This window comes from Phocoena sinus, chromosome 12, assembly GCF_008692025.1.
Source record: "Phocoena sinus isolate mPhoSin1 chromosome 12, mPhoSin1.pri, whole genome shotgun sequence".
NCBI classification, from domain to species: Eukaryota; Metazoa; Chordata; class Mammalia; order Artiodactyla; family Phocoenidae; genus Phocoena; species Phocoena sinus.
Window position 1 is genome coordinate 7,136,316 of NC_045774.1, and position 19,634 is coordinate 7,155,949.

At 51.1% G+C, this 19,634-nt stretch overlaps 1 protein-coding gene across 7 annotated transcripts in view; it reads left to right on the plus strand.

Annotated features, from left to right (window-relative positions):
* AGPAT4 (1-acylglycerol-3-phosphate O-acyltransferase 4) overlaps positions 1-19,634 on the plus strand; it is a 117,918-nt gene that overhangs the window by 68,387 nt on the left and 29,897 nt on the right. For all 7 annotated transcript variants that reach the window (XR_004352609.1, XM_032651835.1, XM_032651834.1 and 4 more), the window contains one exon: positions 16,056-16,225. Coding sequence is in view for 6 of the 7 variants with exons in the window: in XM_032651835.1 (XP_032507726.1) it covers positions 16,056-16,225 (170 nt within the window). In the remaining variant the exon portion in view is untranslated. The remainder of the gene's footprint in view (positions 1-16,055; positions 16,226-19,634) is intronic.

Sequence of the window (19,634 nt, forward strand, 5' to 3'; positions counted from 1 at the left end):
CCCTCTTGGGACTAGGCACATTGCTGATCTTCCTTTGTCGTCCACGTGATTGGAGAGTGAGATTGGGGTGTTTGGAGGTTGAGGCCCAGCGGGGATCTTTCTACTCCCTTGAACACTGTCTTAAGGCCTGAGGGTCTGATAGCACTTCATTTTACTTTCTTTTAGGTAAAACTCCTGTCACTCCTCTATTGATGGGTCACAGGTAACTGAAACTAGCTGAAAATCTGCCAAAGACAGAAACGTAAAACAAAACTTTGTATTTTCTGTAACATTTTTTTATGGAAGAAATATAAAAGGATCAACTCACCTTCTTGTGTTTTCTTAAAATCAATAAATTTTATTTTTTATGAGCAGTTTTACGTTTCCAGAAAAATTGTACAGAACGTACAGATAGCTCCCATACACTGGCCACCCCTTGCCTCAGTGCGCGCGCGCACACACACACACACACACACACACACACACACACACACACACAGTTTCCCCTAGTTTAACATCTTGCACTAATGTGGTTCCCTTTTTACAAATGATGAACCAGTGTTGATACACTGACATTCTCAAGGTCCATAGTTTACAACAGGGTTCCCTCTTTGTGTTGTACATTCGATGAGTCTTGATCAATGCATAGTATCATGTATCCACCGTGAGTGTCTTACGGAATAGTTACCTGCCCTAAAAATCCCACGTGTTCCACCTATTCATCCTTCCTTTCCAACCCCCAACCCCTGGCCCTTTCCAAACGCATGGCCACATACAAGATACATCCCATCTAAGACCCAGCTTGATAAGGTCACCCTGTTTTTAAAATTTCTGTATTTCATAGAATCTAAGATGTCATTGATTGTAAGGTGCATCCTTATTTTATATATCTCTAAGAAAAAGAAATTAGACTAGGCACGCCATGGATAGTAAGATGCACTGGACTTCAGGCGTGCTAACGTGAGAACAGCTTGCATCTCAGGACTGGTAAAATGTGGCCTCGAGCACAGGGCCTGCCCAAGTACAGCACTTCATTGAAACGAAGACAAATACTCTAAAGAACTGCAGCACAGTTCCTGTTTGGCCTCTTCTGGGGCGGCAGTGAGGGGGCTGGGGGATGGTAGGTGGAGAAGGGGTGGTGGAAAGAGTAAAGCAGAAGGAAGTTGAGCAACAGTGCAAGGCTGGGCCCTCCCACTGACCCCAATGGCCTGGGTCCTGCGGCTGCACAAACCAGAGAGAAACCTTTACTCTTTTTGTGACCCTGGGCAAGTTACTAGAACTTTCTGAGCCTCAGTCTCTGCATCAGTATGGAGTAATACTAATCCTAGCACGTGACTCTGGGGTCAGATAAACGAGCTGCAGTAGGTGACAGGGTCACTGCCTGCCTCCAGTACGTGCTCAGTAGATACTGGTTCTCACTTCCGCCCTGGATCCTTGACTCCCCCTCTCCCTTACTTCCACCTCCATCTCACTTATGTCCTTCCACTGTCCCCCCAGCAGTCAGCCTGGGCTGTGTGATCCCGCCCTCATTCTCGCTGCCTTGCAAGCGCTCTGGGTGCTGGCGACGTCGCATCAGCCTTGGGCTCGGCCCGCGTTAATTAGCCTTGGTAACGAGACGGGATGGGGATTACCTAGGACAGTTCACAGATGGCAGAGCCTCGTAATTCTTGGCCTTGGTGTTCCCAGGGCTGCCAAGCAATTAGGGTTTAGTAGCTGGTTGTTGTGCCCACTCACTGGCTTCACGACTCGATTAGATACAGCTCAGACAAACCCCAGTAAAATGATTTCCCAGGGACCTTGGGGAATTAAACTGAGATATAATTGAAGCACAGGTTCATTTGAAAATTGCTAAGATTCTCAGAAACACGTGCTTTGCATAATCATGAGACCGCAGGACGACAGAAATGTGCCCCCGGCTTCCGGGAATTCCAGGTCGCAGCCGCCGAGTGCAGTGGCCCTGCTCCCCCAAATCTGCGTGACCTTGGGAAAGCCCTGGGGCTTCCATTTTGTCATTTGTCAAATGGGGAGTAAACGCCCACGTCACCAGACGGCCGCTCTGGTTGTACGAGGTGGTGCTGGTGAGAGCCCCGTGGGGCTGTGGATGGCTGTTCAACGCTGACCGTTAGCTTCCAGCTTGTTCCTAGAGCCATGGTTACTGCTGGGTTGATAAGGACTCCGACTGCCAGATTCATAAAATAAAAATTCAGGACTTCCGGTTCAATTAGAATTTCAGATAAACAACAAATAATTTTCGTTGTGAGTTATGTTCCAGACATTGCACGGCTCATACGCTAGTATATCTTTCACCAAGTATTGCAGGAGACATACTTATGCTAAAAAATAATTTGAAGTTTATCTGATATTCAAATTTCACTGGGCACTTTGCATTCTATCTGGCAACCTTTAACAGGGACAGAATATTACCTTACTGAAACACGAGAAGTTTCTCGGGAAATAACTGATGTTAGGATAGATCCGGAACTCTCTGGACCTCATTTATTACAAGTCAGGGAAGAGTAAACAATCTGCACGTTGTCCTCAATAATGAGAAGCTACTCTGGCAAAGAAGTTGGTCCCGTATTGGAAAAGGCCAAAGGGGCAAAGTCTCCATGGCCTCCTAGGCTGAGAGAAGGAAGCGAAGTCTCACGTGGAGAAAAAGTTTTTAAGGAACAATTCCGGCGTAGTGTGTCTTTCACACTTCTGGCCCTAAAATTTATTTTGTGAGTTGTGTATATTTCAGCATCTCAATTTCTTTTTCTTTTTTTTTTTTGCGGTATGCGGGCCTCTCACTGTTGTGGCCTCTCCTGTTGAAGAGCACAGGTCAATTTCTTTTTATCCTGTTAAAAAATCACAATATATGTATTTCTCTGAGTAATGAATCTGAATTATGAACATAAGCCTCACTATATTTCGATGAGGGGAAGGTGAGAGAAGACATTAAATGGATGAACATTTAGAGTAGGTGTTTATCTTCAGTAGATTTTAAACTCTGCTTAAAGTGTTCCTGAGGAGATTAGTCATTTCTTGCTTTAAAAAAATGGTTTTTAAGTGTTTAAATGGGTCCGAGGACTCTGCCATCCTTCACTGATTCTTGACATGATTGGGATCCTTGTGAAGCTTCTCTTAGCTACAAGTCATGCCATCACCAGCTGTGAAATGACACATATTCGTGGATATCTGTGCCAGTCCTAGTCTGCATTCTGTGGGCAGCATGACAACAAATTGGATGAGACAGAACCCTCCCCGAGGGACTCTATGGTCCATGTGGAAGGAAAACCAACCCAAAGCAAACAGCACTGAACATGTGAGAAAGAACATAAGGTCCAAGGAAGGAAGGTGATTGCCCAGCACCACTGTCGGCTGTAGTTCTTACGCAGACATTGGTCAAACATTAGTCTCATTAAGTGTTCATAATCATTTTGTAAGTGATATTTTATTATTCCTTTTTTATAGATAAAACGGAAGGCCAGAGAGGTTAAGGAATTGTGCTCATGTCATGGAGCTAGTAAGTGAAGGAATGGGAATTCAGATCAGGTCTGTCTGACTTCCAAGTGCCATGGGCACAGTGTCCCTAAGGGGAGATTTAGAAGAAAGACAAATTACTTCTAGCGGAGGTTGAGGGGTGGTCAAGAGAAACCCCATGGGCAAGATCTCGTTTGAGTTGAAGCTTGGAAGACAGATAAGGTTTGGAAGTTCTATGGAAAAGAAGGGCCTTTCCGGCCAAGAGAAGGGCTTGGCAAGAGGCCAAGGATAGGTACACAGAGTTCTATCTAGCTAGTTCCGGGAGCAGCGTGTAGTTCAACCTGACCTTAGCTCAAGGTACGTGGCAGAAAGAGGGTGCGCCAGGCAGTAGGGCCTGGTGAAGGAGTCTCAGTTCCTGTGTGGGTGGTGAGGACTCAGTGAGGGGGCGGGCGGGGTTAAGCCGGCACTGGGCACAGACTGGACGAGGGGAGCAGGTGACACTGGAGGCAGAGAGACCAGATAGAAGGTCATCAGGGGTGACGGAGACAACTGTGAAAATGGAAAAGGGATGATGGCCCTAGACACGGAACAGGTGGGCCTGGTGGACTGACGGACTGGCATAGTGGGCAGTGGATGGCAGGGGCCACTAGTGGTGTGAGCAGATGGCCTGTGAGTTTGCTATAAGTTAAAATTTTGGCAACGTACACCATGGCTGTTGGTAGAGGAGCTCCAAGCCGTAGCGGGGAAGTGGACAGAGTCCCCCGAAGCTGCTTGTACCCTTAAGAGCACAACATTCCAGAGTCTGAGCCCCAGATTTTTAGGCTGAGACATTTGCTCTACTATTATTTTAATCAGGTTCTGTTGAACTCATACTAAGCAATCTTATGAAACACTGAGGTATAAAATTAGAACACAGGTAATAATCTCCTTCTCAGTAGAGAGAATGAGATGGCGTGAATGCTCCTGTTTGCTGATCAACACACTTTTGCCCCGAGGGCTGATCTGCGTGTGAGCTCGGGTCACATCCAGGAGGTGGATGGGTAACTTTGCACTGGGTGGCTGTGCAGTGACCCCACCGGGGACTGGGTGTGCAGTGTGAGAGGCATGTCGGGCTGGCATCGCTCCTGGCGGGGAGCACAGCCTTGCCTCCTGAAGTACCAGCGTGCCCTCCGGTTGCTTTCTTTTCTTTCTACCCCGTGCCCATCTCTTGAAATAAAGCTGGTGCCTGAGTCTTGGCCTGGAATCCATGTGTTCTCTTTAAGGTTCCTCCTGCATATCTCTGGTCTGTGCCTTGGTGTTTGTTTTTACAGTTTTACTTTGAGAAAACCATCTTACACATCATTTCCAGGTTCACTGGTGGAGTGTGTGTTTGCCCACACGGCTGTAGCGCACACCCTGGCCTCAGAAGGGTAACTTGCATTCTATGGTGTAGGGAAAGGCCTTCCATCTTCAAGTGGAACATTTGGACCCGAGGCTTCACCAGGTTGTAACATCCTTGTGCACACGGGAAGGGAAACACGGCAGAATACGCCCACGGCCTTCATACTTCTTGGCTTCGAGAGGTCTTTCTTTCCTTAAAACAACTTAGCAAGTAATCCTGGGTGGACCACTCTGACTGGGACCTTAGGGGGAGGGAGGTAGTAGAAGTCTAAGCTTCCAGAAGCTTCTGGGAATTTGAATGACCCCACATTGCAGTCACAGCTCAAGAGTGTGAACAAGTCCTGAGGCCTGTATACCCACCCTCGCTAACTAGAAGGCACCGATGAGACCAGAAGGAAGGACCCTGCGGAACTTGGGGTCTGGGGCCGCTTTCCAAAGAAGGGCATTTGACGTGTGTCTTGAGGGGCACTAGGATTTGGACCAGGGCAACAGGAGTGGTGTCGGAGTGTGAAGGGTTGGAGGGAGGAGAGGGGTAGGGATCCCTTGAGTGTCTGCTCTCAGCCAGATCCTTCGCAACGTGTTGAAAAATTCCCCTTTACCATGGACGTTGCTGACGTCAGGTCCTGTAGGAGCCTGGCAGCTTACACGCGCGCCATCTCTCCCCTGTGATGCTGAGACCTGGCAGAGAGAGCGCTAAGTACTGGCTCATTTGACTAAGGTCAGAGACATCGCCCAAAGGCAGTAACTTTTAAAGAGCAGAGGCACCGCCGGGCACTGACACAGGAGCCTCAGCACGGCCTACGCGGTGGGCACTGGCTCCACCTTAGCCGACAGGATGCTGAGGCGGGGGGAGCTGCAATTCCTCAAAGTCACCCTGAGAAGGGCTGGGCTCAGGGGTCCAAGCCCTGCGGCCTGAGTCCTCTGTGGCCTGGACTTTACCTGGTGACCGCAGGGACAGTGGAACACTGCCAGCTTCCGAGAATTTCTTATTTCTCCACATGGCGAGCAAAGTGAACACCTTCACACTCTGGGGACTTTAGACCTTTTAACTGCTTAATAGAAAGGCAGTGAGGTGTAAGGCATTTCCCAGTTGTAGAGTGGTCTTCATCTCAGAAATTTCAAAAATGGAAATCCCGTGTGGCCTTGGCCTGCATTTTACACATGGGTATATTCCTAGGGTTTCTGTCTGTGTCTCTCCCACGGTTGCCCCTAGAGACGTGGCCGCGAGTGGTTGAGGCAGGACTGACGTGTCTGGGGGCTGCCTTTGACCCTGGACTCACTCTTCTGAGTAGAGAGGGAACTTGCCTCCTTTCACTTTCTTTTTACGAAGCATTTAAGTACATGTAAGAGTAAAGAGAAGAGCAGAAGGACTCCCCATATTCACAGCACTTGGATTTAAATATTGTAAATACTCTGATTCTTATTCATTGATCAATTGCTGAAAATTTATAAAGCGAATCCCAGATACTTTATGTCGTGAATTGCCACCCCAGATTATCATGAGGTGTGTTTTATAGAGAACGAGGGCATCTTAAAAATGAGTACATGGTTATCACAACTGTCGAAGTTAGTAATTTGTTTTAGTTATCATGTAATACTGTCTATATTCAGATTTCTCCAGTTGTTTCCAAACTTTTTGTTTTTTTTTTAAACATTTGGAGTGTTAAGTTCAGATTTCCGTAGGGTCCATACATTGCATCTGGTTGTTTCGTCTTTTAAGTCTTTCTTAGCTTAGAACGCCCCTGACCTGTAGAGTGTCCCACCTTCTGGGTGTGTGTGAGTGCTCACTGGAGTGGAGTTTACCCTGGTCCCCCCTCCCTGGATGATAAACTAGGAGTTAGACATAAATGCTGGGTGGGTCCAGGTTCAGATGGGTCCACAAGAGCGATCTATGCACTGCTGCTTTCCCTCATGGTGGATAGTGTGCCCTGGACGGGAAAGGCGGCGGGGAAGTGGATTCTAGAGAACAAAATCTGGGTGCTGATACTTGCTACTCCCAAGCTTCGGGTGCCTCTAGGCATGGTGACACCGGATTTCTCGCCTTGCCGAGGGCTGGACGGGGTGGGAGCCTGACCAGTAACTCTCACTGGTGACGAGTGAGTGGGAAGGTGTTGTGAGGAGAATAATTGGCCGGGTCTGGGAGAGAAATAGAAGTGGCCACAGAGAAGGGGAGTGGACAGGGAAGGAACGGTCAAAGGCTGGGGCAGAGCGAGGCCAGGGCAGAGCAGAACCGGTCCCCGTACACCTCCTCTGAGCCAGGATGCTGGCCCCGCACTAGGCTCACATGTCCCAACCCAAGCCCAGTTCCTCTGCCACCTGGCCCTCCCTCCCAGTGCATCCCAGCTCTCTCAACAGCAGGTGCGTTCCCCAGCCGTTCAGTGCAAACATTTTAGAATCACCCCTCAACCTTCCCTTCCACTACATTCAGCCCGACAGCCAGCCCTGTGCTCCCCACCTTCAGCATCACCCTGAACCTGACCCCTCTTCCACACGACCACCACCACCGAGCCCAGGTCCCCCCTCTCCTGGCTGATGGCAGCAGCCCGCTCCCTGTGGCCAGCCTCCACCCGAGCCTGCTGACGTCATTCTCTACGCAGCAGCCAAAGCCACCCTCTCAGTGGGTCCCCAGCTCTCAGCACTGGAAACACACCCGTGAACAAAACAAGTCCCGTATCTGGGAAAGGCTCCCTTCTAGCAGGTCACATTTCAATTAGATCACGGCAGCTTCATGCTAAACTTCAGAGACGTCTGGGAGGCATCCTCTGGGCCATGCGTGAAAGATCAGCCCTCCCCCCAGACCCTGTCCCCCAGCCCTTCCCCTTCCTGCTGCCCTCACAGCACTTGTAGCCGTCCAGCTACCACGTTATGTACATCTATGTGCTGTTTGCTTCCTTACTGCCTGTCTCCCTGCTAGAGTGTGTTTGTTCACCGCCACGTCCAGGCCCCTGCACTGGTGCTGGACATCTGGTGGACTCTGCCTCGATATTTTTTTTTTAATGTTTCTTTATTGTGGTAAAAGTCACAATATAAAACACACTACTTTAACCGTATTTAACTGTGCAGTTCAGTGGCACTAAGTACATTCACGTCGTTGTGCAACTCTCACCATCATCCATCTCCCCAATTTTTCACCTTCCCAAACTGAACTCTGTCCCCATTAAACACTAACTCCCCATTCTCCCTCCCCAACGCCCCCCTACCCTCCAGCCCCTGGCATCTACCAACATGCTGCCTCGATATTTGATTACTGGATGAACTAGGAGGGACTGGAAATCGGATGGCACAGGCGTCAGGGCTCAGTGATTTCTGAGCTGCTTTCTTGGAAGGGAATTGTGAGAAGCCAGAGTATCGGGGCACCAGAGTGGGGGGGTGGAGATGGGGTTCTAGACCCTTCCTTTCCCTGTCCTCCCACCTCAGGGTTTTGATTGAGGGTGGGAAGCAGAGAGCTTCAGCCTGGCTTTTATAAGCATCACTCAGGACAGTCGTACTTCTTGATGTTTTGCCTGGTCCTGAAAGTGAGACCCAGTAATTGGCAGCCGAGTATTGGCTCCATTTAGTGGAAAAAGCTGCTTTTCTGCTCCTAATGTTACCGCTCCCTGTGCATAATGTAAACGCCTGTAGCGTCCATACCGGCGGCTCTCAGTCCAATTCTATCTCAGCGCCAGTTACCCGGTTCCTGTCTCCCTCACTGCAGGGTGTACGTCGGGATAGGAGCAGGCAAGTGTTTGCACGGCCCCTCATCACCCTGACCTGCCGTCTCAAGGCTCAGAGAGAAAGGTTACAACGTGGCAGCGTTAACTCTTTAAGACTTGAGCTCCAAGAACATAGCAAGCAGGTCAAGTCCATTCCCTCCATGCCCTGCCAAGGGCAAAGCCTGCAGAGAAACAGGCGCTTCCGCTGGGCTGGGAGGACGTGATGGAGATGCTGCAGGGTTCAGAGGAGTTGGCTTCTTGCGTTGCCAGCTTGTAGCAGATCCGTCTCTCTCAGAGAGGTCCTGCAGGGCTTCCCAAACTTCCCTGCGTTCTAAGGAGCCTTTTTAGGCATTGTTTTTCTGATCATCCTATGAAATGTTAATAGCCCTATAGATATACTCTGCATCTGTTTATAGGCTTCTCGCCTCAGCGTCATTCAATGACCTGGGCACCTAAGTGGGAAAAGCAGCTGCTTGGATGCCTGGGATGTGGACTGAAATGTTGCAAGTACAGCTGGGTCCCTAGTTCAGTGTCATGGAAAGGAAGTACTGAAATCTGGTTGTGGACAAAAGGTATATGCTGGGGAATTAACTAGAAATAATTCAGAACAAAATACAAGTAAGTGCCCAACTGCGTGGAGCACAGATAGAGGCAGGAAGTTAGGAAGCCCTGTGTCTGGGTGGCCTGGGACCTGCGGTTTCGTGGACATATGGGCATGTGTTGAGCCTGGAAGGATGGGTAAGGCGAGGTAGGGAAAACAGACATGAGGAAAAGAGAGGAAGTGATGAGCATGGTCCACGGGGTATAGCTAGGCAGGGAGGAACGACTTCACCCGTGTTTGGAGCCGGTTATGGGGCTGTGAGTCGGTTGGTAAGGCTGGGAGTCTCCACAATAGACCTGGTAGGCAGACAGGGACCAGTTGGCAGCTGGTCTCGCATCAGAAGTCCCGGATTCTGTATCGAGCCCCATAATGTGAAAGTGCGTTTGCTCACTGAACTCCATCCTCTTTTCAGGGTCTCCGTGGGCTCCCTCGGGGCTGGCGAGGTCAGAGCTGGCCCCAAACCTCCCTGTTGACTCGGCTCCCACTAACCGTTCAAGTTCATGTTTTTATCCCCACTTTTGAACATGGCCCAGAGAGTGCAGAAACCAAGGCCAGGGCAGGGCGTGTTCCTCCCCGGGGGTGTAGGAGGGGGCGGTCTCACATCAAACCCCAGAAACTTTCTTCGAGTTTGCATTTTGGAAGCTTTTGAGGTAGAGAGGTTTCATGTTTAACCTAAATTATTATCAGCTAAATTACTGAAAGAACTATTATGAGTACATAATTATAGATACTTAGCTTATAGATTACATATAATTACGCGTGTGATTATGTAATTATTAAAGTTAGATAAAGTTGATTATAAAAATACCATTTTCCTTGGTCACGTGTCGCCCACATCTGCAACGCGGGGGATTCTGGCTGTTTGAACAGTGAGCTCCGATCATCAGTCTGGATTCCGAGGCCTTTTCTGCAGGAACTTTGCCTCCTTGTGTTATTAGGATTCTCAGCACTTCTTCCAGAAAGGGCTGGAGAGAGGGGAGAAATGTCATTCGTGGCAGGTGCGAGCAGGAAGCTGGGGGAGAGGTTTGGTGGAGAAGGAGGGAGCCCTCACCCCTCCACCCACGTGGGCTGCAGAGGGTTCGGCTGTGGGTTTGGAGGATCGGTGGGTTTCCAGGGCGCATGTCGACCCCTGGGATCCAGCACAGAAGGAGCCGGGTCTCACAGCTGCTCAGAATCTGGACTGCAGTGAAAGGAGGGACATCAGAGCTGAGGACAGGGACATCTGGGGGTGACAGCAGGGCCGCCCGGAAGTCGGCACCCGCCCGTGTGCTGCTCATCCTTTCCTGGCTGTACTCTCTGTCCCTTCATTATTTCTTCTGTCGTTATTGCTGTACTATCCTTGGTGGTCATGGTATTGAGGGGAAGAAAAGCACTGGTTCTAGGGCGGGCAAGCGTTACACGCTTTAATCACTTCAGCAGATTTAACCTTCACAGCAGCCTTTGATTTGGGCATCTTCCTCTCCCAGAGAAGGGCTGCCCAAGGTCAAGGGTGTGACCCTTGTACTCTGAACATCCTCTGATCTCTTCCCTCCCTAAATGCTCTTTCTCTCCCCTCCGCCATATAATCATGGCTTTTGGTGTCCTCTGAATCCCCCTGTCTGCGTTTAGGGCCCAGCACTCCCACCTCCTAGCGGTGGGAGCTGGACTGGCTCCCTGGCCTCAGTGTTTCCATGCCGTCAGCTGTGAAATGGGGACAGTGATGTGTGAGCTGACTCAGCGAATGCTAGTTGTTACAATTTCCTCCTTCTTTACAAATATGAACCAGGTGCCTCTCCCCTGTCCCCCGCTTTCCCTTTTGTCCATCTACTTCTTTTTTCCTATCTGTAATCGAGCTGCAGAGCGCCATAGCAAATCGAACAAAAACGAATCTGTCCTTCAGACCGTGTGCCCTTACAGCCCCCCTGGCTTTGGTCCTTCCATCAGCCCCTGAAATTGGAGGCAGCAGACTGGGATTTTACCGTCACTTCCTGTGCTTCACAACCCTCCCTGGCCATTACCTCGCTGGCCCCACCTGTCTCCAAGTGGAGTTTGCCAAACAGGCGTCAGTAACTGGCCAGAGCCAGGCACGGCCCCAGATCGCAGGGTCCAGAGGTGGCTGAGCTTCGGGAAGATGCCTGCGCCCGTGCTGGGCTCCCGCCAGCGCCTCCGGCCACCCTGCCCTCGGGGAGTAGCAAAAATAAAGACTGCAAAATCGAGCAAACTGAACATCTTTAAATGGGACAAGAGGCTTCAAAACTGCTGCGTCATACGGAAGAAACCTTGGCCGCAGATCTCGTCTGTAACGAGTGTTTGACAGCCATCGGGGCCCTGCTGGCTCAGCCCACACCTCTGGTGAGAATGGGGTGAGCAGGGTGTCCCCTCCCTCCTACAAGGCCCAGGGATTAATGGACAGGTTGAGATCGCGGTGGGCGGGAGGACCGTGATGATATGAGGTGTCAGCTCCTACCAGGGCCTCGGGAGGGGAGGGCAGAGGAGGGACGAGGGAGGAGCTCCTTTCGGTGATGAGGCGATGCGACCCTGGGGCCCAGAGGTCCTCCCTCTTGACCTAGGATTTCACTTCTGTTGCGGCAGCCCCTCCCTTTCCCTCCTGTATCCCCTGCCTCTGCTCTAGCTTCTGCTTTGAACAAGTACTGACATTTCCATTTAGAGCTTTTTGGAAGGCAATTTAGAAATATATGTAAAATTTTAAAGTATGCATACTCTTCAATCCATAATTCTACTTTTTGGTATACCTATATTGGAGAAATACTTTCACAATTTTTTTTTTAAACATGCGTTTTCAAGGATATTTACCACAGTATTTGTAACAATAAAAAACAAGGGGAAGAAGCGCTAATCGATGGCAGAATGGCTGAATAGATCATGCTATAACCGTAGCAGGACCCGCCACGCAGCTAGTTACCCCTCATGACATTGCCATTCTGACTACTTTTGACCTAGAAAATGGCAATTTTGTAGAATGAGAGATATCCCCGTGCCTCTGTTTCTTCATCTTTAAAATGGGGACAGTCATCGTGCCTCTCACAGGGTTAATGTGAGGATTTACTGCAATACCGTGTGGCCTAGGCTGTGGCCCATGGCCAGAGCCCGGTGACTATTTGCTGGTACTTCTGTGTATCTGTATTAACATGGAGAGAGCCCCAAATACACCATTTGGAGAAAATAGCTATATGTATATGCTTTCAAATATCGATGAAGGATGAACCCATTCATGGGGGGAAAACACGTGTGTGTGTGTGTGTGTGTGAACTCCGACGAACAGGACGAGAAGGCCACTCTCCAAGCCGTTCCTAATGGCTAACCCTGGAGAAGGGAGCTGGGATTGGGGGAGGGTGGAGCACAGGCAGAGGACGTGCCCCACAGAGTTCACCCAGAGGAGCAGAGCTGCTGGCAGACGCACGCACCTGTAAAGGGAGCGGCCCTTCGTCGTGTGTGGGGCCGTTTTGGCCGGCCCGGGAGGGCTCTCGTCTCTGCAGCTCCTGCTGGAGCTTGAAGTCCCAGGGAGAGTCGTCAGGAAGGGGTGACGGATGTAAATGGATGGATGATTAAGAGGTCAGGACCCACAAAAGCAGTATCTGCAGCCCCGTGAGGACAGACCGAAACCTCTGGGTTCCTGCTGCACCTGGCGTGGATGGCGTGGGTGACCTGGGTGGCCTGGGACCCTGCAGCAGCCGGGCCCTCCCAGGAGCAGACACAGCCAGGCCCAGGACTCAGAGGGGCTGGAGGGGCTGGAGCTGTTGCAGGTCTAGCTTCTGCTTCATACCGAGGAGGTGAATCAGCATGTCAGCCGCGATGCGTGTGACCTGCAAAACCCGTCAGACCTCCCAAGAGTGTCCCTTGTGGTCCCTTAACTGGAAACAAACAAGAAAGAGGATTCTGCTGGGCATGCTGCAGGGCCATCAAGGGGAATTACACGTTTTCCTCTAAATACTTCTGGATTAATTGAACTGTTTTACATTGTGACTACAAATGTAAATACTACTTGTGAATTAAAAAAAAAAAGAAGAAACTTTGGTGAAAAAAAAGGGGGGGAAAAGGAAAGAAAACCCTTTTATCCAGTGAGATTCAGTGTTCAGTTGTGTAGCTAACAGCCTGTTGAGATGAGGGAGAAATCAGGCCTCTCCGCACTGTCACCACCTGGTCCCGCTGCCATCACCTCTCACTGGGCTGCTGCAGTCACCCCCTGACGGGCCTCCCTGCTTCTGATCTGTTCCCACTTCAGCCAGAGTGACCATTTCAAAATGCAAATTAGGTGCTGCTGTGGCCTCTTTAAAAATGTTGCAATGACTTCTCATTGCCTTTATTGTGAAATCGTAAATCATCTCTCTCTCTCACTCTCTCTCTCTCTCTCTCTCCCTCCCTCCCCCCCCTCCCCCCCCCCGCGCCCCCCCCACCCCACCCCGGTCACAGAGCCAGGACTGCTACAGAATTAGTGTGTCTAATAGTAGTAAGAAGCTTACTGATCCCCTACTATGTGCAATGTCATGCTAGGTGCCTTGACTACATGACCTGATTTAATACCCACAGCATCTCCAGAAGCTTTTCCTATTTTTTTTTTTTTTTTTTTTTTTTTTTTTTTTTTTTTTGCGGTACACGGGCCTCTCACTGCTGTGGCCTCTCCCATTGCGGAGCACAGGCTCCGGACGCGCAGGCTCAGCGGCCATGGCTCACGGGCCCAGCCACTCCGCGGCATGTGGGATCTTCCCGGACCAGGGCACGAACCCGTGTCCCCTGCATCGGCAGGCGGACTCTCAACCACTGCGCCACCAGGGAAGCCCTGCTTTTCCTGTCTTTATTCACAGACAAGGATGCGGAGATTTAGGGGACATTGAGAAACAGACCAGAAGTCTTACAGCCGTTGCGTGGCATCCGCAGGACTGGAGCCTGACTGGGTCTGACCCCAAATCCACAAGCATGATCTTCAGCCTCGTCCATCCTGTGAAGAGCCTCTTGCTCTCCTGGTCACACCACCTCTTGAGGGCACGACTGCCTTCCCTCTGGGCTGCAGGCTCCAGGAGGGTGGGAGCCCGGGAGCAGCTGTGGGTTTGCTACTACACCTCCAGCCCCTCACATCCTGCTTGCACACATCAGGTCACCAAACAGTGTTTGTTGGAAGCGTAGATGTGCTGGCACAGTGCTGGGTTCTGGAGTGATGGCTGGGGTCAGGGTGTACCAAGCAAGGTGATCTGTGCCTGGCGGGGCCTGTGGTCAGCAGGGGCCGGGTGTCATCTCACTGTGACACAAGCTGTGATAAGTGCCACGAAGGGCGCTGGTGAAAGTGGAAGGGGGGCCCGGCCTGCCCTGGGCAGGGAGCAGCAGGGCACAGAGAGGCATTCAGGAGGTGTTTGCAGGATGAGTCACAGGGAACGACAGTTCAGCCTGATCTCGCTGCTTCCACGCGCCTCTGCTTAGGGCTTCTCTGGGCTCCGTGGCCAGTAATGGGATAGGTGGGTACTGCCCACCCATCTCTTGGAACAAATCAGTGCAGCGGTAGAAGCATCTTTCTACACGGTGGGAACTGTCCCGCCGGCCAGGCTGCCCTGCGCCCCTCCCCTCCCTGATGGCCACCTCTAGGTCCCACCGGTGTCGCTGCCCGTGGGACAGCTGCCTGGGGGCTCAGCGTTTTCTCAATTCCTAGGAATAGGCAGACTCTTCAGTGTCAAGTAAGGGGTGTGTTTTGGTTCGGTTCTGATGACACTGGTAGATGCTGAAGCCTGGGTTTGTTGGGAGCTTGGCATGCACTTTGCACAGAGTGCCTGTTACGTGTCATGCCCATCGCTTCTCACAAAAGCCAATGAGGCCGCCCCTCCAAAGATTAGGAGGCTGCGGTGCCATGCGGTCCATCTGTCCAAAGCCCCACAGTGCTCTTGTTTAGAAACTAGACTGTAGTGCCTTCTAGAGAGTTCTGGCTCCAGTACCTAAGCACCAGTCTCCAGCCTCAAGGAGAGAGGTTTCCAAGGGTAGCCGCCCAAGCCTTTCACACGTGAGACTTGGCTGGAGTCGAGACCACACCTGCTGGATTGTGTGCGTGTGTGTAGGGGCGGGTGATGAGTGAGTCCTCTGCCTAACATGCACCCCTCTAAGTGGTGATAAAAAGGGGCGTCTCCTTCGCAGAGGGCTCACCCACCTACCCACCCATCTGCTGAACAGGCTTAGCTCTAAAATTCCTTTTCAAAGTCACTCTATAGCTGTAGATCTAATCACCAAGTTTCGGCTGGTTTTCTGGACAACTTCTACCATAAAGGTTTGTCCTGAGGCCAGTGGGTTGGGTATTGGTGACCTAGATTGGAGGTATCACTGAAGAATAAAGGCAAGTTGGTCATTGTTGCCCAAAAAAGGACTTTCCTATTTCACAAGCTCCTACAAGAGTGTTTTAATAGTTGCGTTGAGGCCCGCAAGGTAATGGACCTAATTTATCCTTGCCCTTCAGGTGCTGGTGTTTCACCGCAGTGCTGCATTATTCCTGGTGCACTCTAGTGTCGTAAATGGGAGAGAAAAATTGGGTATTTAGTGTTCTTTGATGGCGTTTATAAGTATCCCAGTTGGTCATTTCCAAGGATGTTAAGAATTCTGTACATCACCTCACACTGCCTTTCAGGGCTCTGAAAACACAAGGGCGTGGATTCTTGATGGACTCAGCCTTTCTGATTTATTTTTTCCCAAGGTACTTAATCAGGGAATGCAAGTCATTTGCCTTCTCGAAGCTTCCTCTCCTCCCCTGGAGACTCGTGGAGTTTTCTCGATCTTTTTTTCCTTCTGCTTCGAAACCCCTTCAAGAACTGGGGTCTGGGCTGAAATGATCCAGAACCTGACCCCTCAAAGTTGCTTTCCGTTCCAGCCAGGACGGCAGAGCCTTGCTGCCACCTGGCCCAGCAGACCAGACCCCTAGCCGTAGAGGGTGCCTGAAATAAAGGTCCGTCTGTTGTGGTGGTTTGTTCCAGAGCTGGTGATGCTGCTGGAATGGTGGTCGGGCTCGGAGTGCATCATCCACACGGACCCCCGGGCCTACCCCAAGTATGGGAAGGAAAACGCCATCGTTGTTCTGAACCACAAGTTTGAGATCGACTTTCTCTGCGGTTGGAGCCTGGCCGAGCGCTTCGGGGTCTTAGGGGTAAGTCGGACGTGCATTTCCCATCTCACACGTCTCTCTCCTTCAACCCTGTAACTTGTCTTTTCGCTCTCGGTCGTTCAGAGTTTGCAGCAGCATCAACAGACTTGTTGAAATGTTCTTAACCAACTGCTTTTCCTCCTTGCTCAGAATCAAGTGAACATCTGCTTATGAGTAAGGATCGTGTTTACTGAGCAGTTATGATGCCCTGGGCATTTGACCTGCGGTTAATGTATTTAATCCTTACAGAAACATTTGGGAGTCAGGAACTGACACCTGTCCTTTTCGAAAAGCTGCGGTTAAATACCCTGCTAGGGGTCACACAGCTGTTACGCAGATTTGCATTTGAACTTGTCCAGCTTCGTATTCTTAATCTCTATGCTCTGCCCCCTCCCTGGCTGACGGGCAGAATTCACCTCTGAATGTTCATCCTCATGGACGTGAGAAAGCTGAGTGCCTAGGCGACAGCGTTTGACCTGCAGAATTCAGGGTAAATACAAAATCCTGTTTTTCTCCAACTAGTTTGACTTCTTGCATACCTTTGGGACTGGGCCTCCCCAGTTGACTTTTGTCATGGTTAACACATTGAGCTGTGATGGTTGAGCCCGGAGCAAGTACCAGAGTCCTCGGGCTCAGGTATCCCGACAGGAATCGCGGCGTGGACCAGCCCGGGGCTGGGAAAGTTGGAGACCACTCGCACCGGAACTTGGAGATCCTGTGTCGCCCCCGGGAACAGTCCCCCGCAGACAGGCGGGGCTCGCGCACGTCGCACTTGCTTTTGGTGGCCCATGTAGACAGAATCATAGTGTGTAGAAGGCAGGAGTTTGAAGACCAGGCAGAGTAGATGTGACAAGAGTCCTGGGTCAGATTCCCTGGGGATGGTCTCAGTGTGTCCAGTCCCGGACGTGCCTGGGGGTCCCAGAGTTGGAAATGGAACTTTGGGTCCTGCTGGCCTCTGCCTCTTGGGAAGAGCCTTGGCTAAGAGAGACTAAATAGCCTTGGGACGCATTTTGTATTTGCTTTTTTAAACTTTTTTTAAAAAATTTATTTATTCATTTATTTATTTTGGCTGCATTGGGTCTTCGTTGCTGCGCGCGGGCTTTCTCTAGTTGTGGTCAGCGGGGGTTACTCTTCATTGCGGTCCACGGGCTTCTCATTGCGGTGGCTTCTCTTGTTGCGGAGCATGGGCTCCAGGCGTGCGGGCTTCTGCAGTTGTGGCTCATGGGCTCAGTAGTTGTGGCTCACAGGCTCTAGAGCGCAGGCTCTAGAGCGCAGGCTCAGTAGCTGTGGCGCACAGGCCCAGTTGCTCGTGGCATGTGGGATCCTCCCAGACCAGGGGGTCCTTGAACCCGTGTCCCCTGCACTGGCAGGTGGATTCTCAACCACTGTGCCACCAGGGAAGTCCTAAACATTTTTTTAAAATTTGGGGCCAAAGGTGAGAGAAGGAAATATGCTTAGAAACAGGTTCCAATAATGTCTTTAGGACAAATGATGGTCGTTGTACAGTTAAACTATCAAAAGGCAACTAAGATCATTAGCAGTTTTTCAAGAGATGGAAACAGTGTGTTAAATCACTGTTGCTACCTTAAGACTTCTAGAAAACTGGAATGCCTGGGGGTGAGTGCACTGAAAGGATTTCTAGGAACGGACAGGCCGCCCTCCCAACAGTTTTCTCCTTTGCTTTCCTATTTGTTCTTCCAGTACTGACGTGATGTCTGTGTAGGCACACGTGTGTGTGTGTTCAAACATATTTTCAGGAACAAAACCAGAAATTCTATTATCTACCTTTCTCTGTCGTAGAGGCCTCGGACAGAGATCTTAGCTATAGTTCTGTGGCTTTTTTTTTTTTTTTTTTTTTTTTTTTTTTTTTTTTTTTTGCGGTACGCGGGCCTCTCACTGTTGTGGCCTCTCCCGTTGCAGAGCACAGGCTCTGGACGCACAGGCTCAGTGGTCATGGCTCCCGGGCCCAGCCGCTCCGCGGCACGTGGGATCCTCCTGGACCGGGGCACGAACCCGTGTCCCCTGCATCGGCAGGCGGACTCTCAACCACTGCGCCACCAGGGAAGCCCCTGTGGCTTTATTGTCACTGAGAGGAGAGAAAAATGTCATAATCCGAACCCCATCGTGGATACAGATGATTGACGACCGGATCCTTCTTCCCTTATGGGAGAAAGCGTACGGGGTGTCTTTGCATTCTGACCGGAACTAGTGCTAATGCCGCCTACAAGCTAGGCTTCCTGGAACGCTGGTTCCTCAAGCGTACTTTGGGGGCAGCTGCTGATTTTCTGGGCTTCGCAGGCAGCTTGGGTATGTTCATGCTCAGGACGTGAAACGTGTGATTTGGGGCAACAGAAAGTGTGTTGGACTTAGAGGCACTTTCCAGTGGCCGTGGTCCCCCTGGTGGCTTCGTGAGCACGGGCTTCTTCTATGCGCGTCTTTCACCTTATTTGCGCTATTTTCAATCTCTACGGTGTGGTTGTTGTTTACTTTTTATAGATAAATGGGCAGAGCCTCAGTTTGGGTGAAGAATTTGCCCCAGGGTAGGAACTACTAACTCTGATTTCCGAGTTGCTGCTCTTTCCTCCTGGAGGGTGTTGAGAGGAAAAGCTGGGGGAGTGCCTTGTGTCAGAGAATGACCAGGGTGATGGCTGGAGGGACCAAGTTTCCAATCCTGCCACAGTCCCCCCTGCCCGCCCCGGTTTGTGCGGGGCTTGTTCTGAGGAAAGAAAACCCTCAGTACCACCATGGGGTCAGGGATGGAGCAACGGGACCAAGGAAGCAGGAGCACAAACAGGGAGGGGGGACCTTGGACTGGGCAGGAGACCCAGGACTGAGCGGGGGAGGCTTTCGTGCACTGACGAGTGTCAGCACCCTTTAGCATTTTACAGGCAGAGGCTCTGAAACGCCGATCACTTTACAACTCGGCACACAAGGGTGCAGAGGCACGAAAGTTCTTAAGCAGAATGGCCACCCGCCAACGGCACAGGGACTGCTCGTCTCCAGCCTTGACTGCTTCGATGAGTACCGTAGCTACTGGATTTCATTTCTTACTCTTGAAAACCAAACAACTAATGTCGTGTGCAAGGGCACGAGCCTTGCCTCTTGGTCTGGAGTTTCAGGAACTCCACCCAGCGGGGGATGGGCAGGTCTCACCACCTTAGGACGACACCGCTCCCCTTCTCACTGGAGCCTGGGTAGCCCTGCTCAGGGCGCCGCCAGATTGTCTGGCCCCCAAGTTCCCTCCAGCAGTGGAGGGACAGTGGGGAGCGGGCAGCAGGTGAGCACCGAGCTCCCTACCCCCTGCACTGGGGAAGCAGCCGGTGCCGGGCCGTCTGTGCACCTTCTGATGCAGCCGTGAGCTGGCAGAGGCACTGGGAGGGAAGGGAGAGGGCGTCGTGACCTTGTGGGGTTG